The 6,208-nt window shown below is 38.5% G+C and overlaps 1 protein-coding gene across 1 annotated transcript in view; it reads left to right on the top strand.

The window, feature by feature from the left end:
- Positions 1–216: 216 nt before the first annotated feature.
- The window catches only part of LOC106871392 (uncharacterized), an 8,294-nt gene continuing 2,302 nt past the window's right edge, over positions 217–6,208 (top strand). Inside the window, exons 1-2 of the mRNA XM_014917815.2 lie at positions 217–1,684; positions 4,644–6,206. Of these exons, the coding sequence (XP_014773301.1) occupies positions 4,787–6,206 (1,420 nt within the window). The 5' untranslated portion in view covers positions 217–1,684; positions 4,644–4,786. The remainder of the gene's footprint in view (positions 1,685–4,643; positions 6,207–6,208) is intronic.

Here is a 6,208-nt window from a genome sequence, read left to right as displayed (position 1 = left end):
TCCACCCCCTATGTATATATATATATATATGTGTGTATATAATACATTAAGATAGAATATTATTTTTCCTCTTCATTTTATTTCCTTTTGCTCCTTCCAACAGTTTTCATTACACTTTTCTCCTTCGTTCCTCACATTTCATACTCTTTCTTTCTCTCTCTCTCTCACACTACTTTTTCCTCATAATCCTTTCTTCCCCTCTCCTCTCTCACTTTCCCTCCATTTCTTTATCTCCGTCTCTCTCTCTCTCTTTTATACTTTCTTTTATTTCCCCTCTTATTCTCTGTATTTGTTTTTTCACTCTCCCTCTTACTCGTGGTCTTTGCTTTTTCTTCTCTCTCCTCCTCCTCCTCTCCTAATTCCATCTTTCTTATTCTTTGTTTGTTTTCTCTCTCCTTCACTCTCTCTATCTATCTATTTTAATGTCTCCCCCTCTTTCTGTAATCGTTTGCTACTTTTTTTTCTCTTACCACGACTACTATAACTGATCACAGACGCTAAAGAACTACTTCCGGTTACGAAAAATAATAAAATTATGAAAACGAGTAGCGTTTCCGGTTTAAGATTTTAAAATATAATCGAGAGGAATAGTGGGAGAGTAAGAGAGAAGAAAGAAAGAAAATACAGAGGGAGAGGGAAAAGGAGTAAGAGCGAAGAAAGAGAGTGAGTTAGAGTAAAGCAGCGCAAATAACAGAGAGGAAGAGAGACTAAGAATAAGAGGGAGAAAAAAAGAGATAAAGTGAATAACAGAGAGGGGGAAAAGAAAGGAAGATAAAGTAAGAATAAGAGAGAGTGAGAGTGGAGGAGGAAGTGAATGTTTATTTAATTTTATTTCTATATTAAGAGGAGAAAAACAGCAACGGTGGAAGATAATGATATCTATGAATATATTTGTGAAATAATAAATAATTTTAATTAATGAGAGAAGATGAATTCAGAAGACGTTATGGAAAGATTTGGAGTCTTGTGTGAGGAAAGAAACACAGAATAACAACAAACATTATAATAATTATAACAAATAATAATTACACCAATAATATATATATATGTGTGTGTGTATATATGTATATGAATGGTATTGGTGATTCATAATGTGAATAGGACTTCAATTATGTGAAAACAACATTTGCTTCCTCCTCTCTTTGGAAAGAATATCAGAGGTTTTTAAACATCATTATCCCTCTGTAATATATTCTTCGCTATTACCACTGTCATCACCAACACAATCATAATCATTATCTTCATCATCAACATTATTGTCGTCAGCAGTGTTATTGGTCACCACCGCCACATGCTGTCTCGTACCTGAAACGCATCGGCATTATTAAACATACATATATGTGTGTGTGTAACCGTGTATATATGTATATATATATATAAACATATATTTACGTAAATATACATGAGTGTGTGTGTGCATTGTATGTTTAGTTAAAAGTCTTTGGACTAACGGTTCTCAGGCGGGACTAGCACCAAGTTCTTCTCAGAACACACACAAGACATATACACATATATATTTTAAAAGAAAAAAGGACGAATTCGGCCAAGGAACCATGTCACAGGATCTGCATTATTTGGTCACCAAACAAGAAGGCAGAAAGCAGCATCGACACAGAGACATGTTTGACCAAATTCTTTCCTAGATATATCTACAGCGACCATTGCTTCCTTCCTCCAGAACACAGTATGTATCAAATATATATTTATATGTATATAATCTCTGTCTCCATAGATATACACATACATATCTGTCTACTATCATCTATGTATCTACATTATATATTGATTCCGTACGTAATAGAAGCCTACATTATATATATATATATATATATAAACACGAATGTATTTTTATATACATATATATATATATATATATATATATATATATATATATATATATATATATATATATATGCATTTATATTTATGTAGGTGTGTATGTATATACATATAGGTGTATATAAGTATGTATTTGTATGTATATAAATGATGTAATGTCGTAAATTATAATGGTTTATTCCACCACTTTCCGAAAGGACAACATTAAAAAATGCAACAGGCGCAAGGCTACCATTTGAACCATGCACGCGCCTGTTCTTCTCCCTGGTCAGCTGATACCCTGCCTTAAATTGATGCTAATAATGTTTAATATTATCGTAAATGTTCCTATTGAAATTCTAAACCCTAATTCGCTAAAATGTTGAAGGATGCACTTATTGCATGAGTAATAGGTTTTAGATTTTGTCTGCCTTAGTATATATCTATATATGTACGTATGTTTGTGTGTGTGTGTATATATATATATATATATATGGGAGAGTGTACGAAAAAACAACAGACGAGGACAGGTGGTGTAAATAACAAAAGGATGTATTAGTATGACGCTCGGGAATACGGAAAGTCTTTGACGTTTCGAGCTACGCTCTTCAACAGAAAGAATACGGAGACCAGGAGATACCGGAGTAAGCACATGAAATGTGCAACAACGTGGAAAAAAGAGTACTCAAATACCAGAGGTAGAGTAATATGCTTTATTTGAAAGCAGCTGCTTTTAAATAAAGTATATATATATATATATATAGTTAAACGTATAGATCTATATAAATGGAAACTTGTAAGCAGAAATATTAATTTACATAAACCTGGGATATATATATATGTATATACAGAGAGAGAGAGAAAGAGACGAATATTTACCACGTATATGTTGCAGGGTTTTACACACATAGGAGTATAGGTGTTTATAATCACATACACATTTAGATATAGGTATATATAAATATGTGGATATATATATATATATATATAAGCGTGTATGTGAGTGTATTCGTCCCCTACCACCGCTTCACAGCCGGTGTTGGTTTGTTTACGTCTCTAACTTAGCGGTTCGATAGAATTAATACCAAACTTCAAGACAAATGAGAACCGGGGTCGATTAATTTGACCCAAACTTCTACAGGGCAGTGCCCCAGCAGGGCCACGTTCCTATGACTGAAACAAAAAATAAAAGATACTTTTATCTTTTACTTGTTTCAGTCATTTTCTAAAGCCTGGTATTTATTCTATTGGTCTCTTTTGCCGGACCACTAAGTTGCGGGGATGTAAACAAACCAACACCAGTTGTCAAGTAGTGGTGGACCAATGCATATTCGCACACATACACACATGTATATTGTATACATATGCGTGTGTGTGTGTGTATATATGCATACTAAGTATTAATCGAGACAGCTGTAAGGGATGATGATTAATTTGCTTTTAATAATAAACAATTATTAACTTCCCAATCTCCATTTTCTTTTTCTAATTATATATTTATATATATTAATAATAATGGTAAGACAACAAAAGAATGAATGAGACCTGCTAACAATTATGCCAGGATCCTAGGATCAATTCATTCTGCCAAAAGTTCTTGAAGGCAGTGCTCCAGCATGGCTGTAGTCTAATGACTGAAACAAGTATAAAAATAATAGTCAACTCATGGTTGTGGCTGTGACAGTTTTGGTGAAGGACATGACTTATTGTTGTAGGGAATTAGTAATAATGGTACACTGCTCCCACGAATGGAATAACCTAGTCACTATAAGTAGAGAGAAGTATGTGAAGTACCAGAGTACGTAGTAGGCAGTGAGAGATAGTCATGTCTTGACTGGTTTTACTAAGTATACTGTTTACTGAAGTGGGCATTATAAGAATCCAACATAATGAGGATTATAAGACAATGCTTGAAGAAAACCATTTTTATCAAGTGACAGCTTTTACTCAGTACTTCAACTCCTTTCAAGGCCATCCCAAAACATGCGCCCGTGCATTACACCATCCACAAGTTCTCCCGTCTCTCAAAATGCTATTGAGCCTTTTGGTCCCTTACCAAAAGGATCTCTTGCAGACTCCTCCTTCCCTCACTTCAACACTGGTAGTTCTTTCCATAAGCAAGAATCCTGCAGAAATAGCCTGCACATTTCATTCCCAGTTCACGTCCCAATTTTCATTGCACACACATGAGGTAAACCTACCCTAAACCTGTCCCCTCTTCACTTCACCGGACTCCCCACCACATACATATTATATGCAAAAGCACCTCCTTCCACTTGAGCCCTTTTGATACCAAACTGCCTGAAACTGTCCCAGGTTCTGTGAAACAAATTTCTTGTTTTAAAGTGGTCTAAATTAAAATCTTCCACCAAAATTTTATGTTAATTTATGTCCCAAACACCAGCTTCATAATAACAAAGATATTTTTATAAATTCTTCATTATTTTAAAATTAATTGAAACAAAGGCAGCATATTTCGGCAAAATTGGGTAGCAAAAGGGTTAAAGTGATCTGAATAAAAATCTTCCACCAAAATTTCATGTTAATTTATGTTTCCAATACCAACTTTTTAATAAATTTTTCATTTTATTTAAAATTAATTGAATAAAAAAAACAATGTATTTCAATAGAAATTTGGTAGTAAAAGGGCTCAGAAAACCAAGAAGGCCACAGGCTCTGATAAAATCCCTTTTGTCACCTTCAAGCCATACACCCCCAGGGTTAACCTTTATTTCCTACAAATACTCTCATTCATGTGTTAAATGGTAAGTCTTTGATGCCTGTTTATTCTTTGGTATTTATTGTTTTATGTATTTCTTTTCTAGATCTACCTGAAGAAATTTTGGAAGAAATAAAGCAGGGAAAAAGCAGAACCATCGACCGCCAAGAGGCATTCCTGACATCACAGCCAGAGTCCAAGCTTCACAATCTCCGCAACCGTTTGCCGTGTTTCTGTAAGACTTGATCAATGATGAGCAATTGGGCCAGTGACCGCAACCAACTCGTTCAACAACAACAACAACAACAGCAGCAACAACAGCAGCAAGCCATGGCTGCCAACTACCAATCCAACTACAATCCGGCTATTTCTCACTCCGGCATGAATATATCCATGACGCCAATGACGGCAACTATCAAACGAGAACCGATGCCATATAGCAGCAGCTGTAGTGGAAGTTCTGCAGGTGCTGCATTCGGCAGTGTGCAGCAGATTCCTTCACGGTCTTCTGGTGCTTCTCTCGGTAACCAACCTTTGTCCGGTGAGACAATGTACTATAGCCACGGTGTCCCATTTGCGGGCAATCCGCAAGGAAGCAACGTAGCCCGGATTTATCAAAATGCAGGTCCTGCTCCCCACCCATCACAGAATGTCGCTAATATCCGCTACCAGAGCCAGTCCCCTTCAAACCAAGTCGTGCGCCTTTATCAAAGCTCGTCATCTCCGAATAATTCAGCAGCCAGATACCAACGTTCGTCACCAAACAATGGCAACATTGGTGTCCGATTCCAGTCGACAGCGCCCCCGTCTCAACAAGGGGCTGCCAGTGTCAGTCTAAGATACCAACCCCCACAAGGTGGCATGGCTAATGTCCACTACCAGACACCAGTATCCAACCCGAACCAAACGATACGTTATGTGAACCAGTCATCCGAGATTGCAATGGTTAACCAGCTGCAGCAGCAGCAGCAACAGCAACAGCAGCAGCAGCAGCAAGGCACCAAGCAGTTCTTACCCAGTGCTCAAGATCTGCGCAGCCCTGCACTCTCAGCACTTTTGGCCGGCAAAGCTAACCAAGTGGCTAGCCAGAACAGCAGCTATGCGCACCAACAGAGTCAGCACTACAACAGCAGCAGGCAGAATCCTAATGCCCTCACGCTGCGTACATTACAACCGAAACCCAGTCCTCCAGCGTACCCAAACACCCCGAGACCATACCCTGTTGGGAGCCAGCCAAGTCTTCAGTACGGTAACCCACAACCTTTGCTTAACCAGCAAGAGAAGGACAGCAATTACTTGAACCAGCAACCCTTAATGCCAACACTCAATCAGCTGCTGCAGGCAAACCAATTCTCCCAGCTGAACGCCAACAAAGCAGTGGTTAATCGACAGAATCAGTTTACCCAGCATTCAGCCAGTCCCTACCGTATCCACCCCTCAATTACCCAGGCTCCCAATGTCACTGTCCAGATGTACAACCAGGCACAGAGTACATTCGGCATGGGTGCCAATCAGCCAAAGGCCCCACCGAGTTCTGCCATGCCGCCTCCCCCTCCGTCCTCGTCCATTAACAAACTGGCCAACTACCCGGACACCCCCCCTGCCCCAGCCCCGGCGTCATCGTCCTCCTCCTTTTCGTTGTGGCATAAACCATCACAGTGGAACACAAGC

The sequence above is a fragment of the Octopus bimaculoides genome, chromosome 18 (genome assembly GCF_001194135.2).
Source record: "Octopus bimaculoides isolate UCB-OBI-ISO-001 chromosome 18, ASM119413v2, whole genome shotgun sequence".
NCBI lineage: Eukaryota > Metazoa > Mollusca > Cephalopoda > Octopoda > Octopodidae > Octopus > Octopus bimaculoides.
Note: the sequence above shows the minus strand (reverse complement) of the source record. Positions and strands in the feature narration are given on the sequence as shown.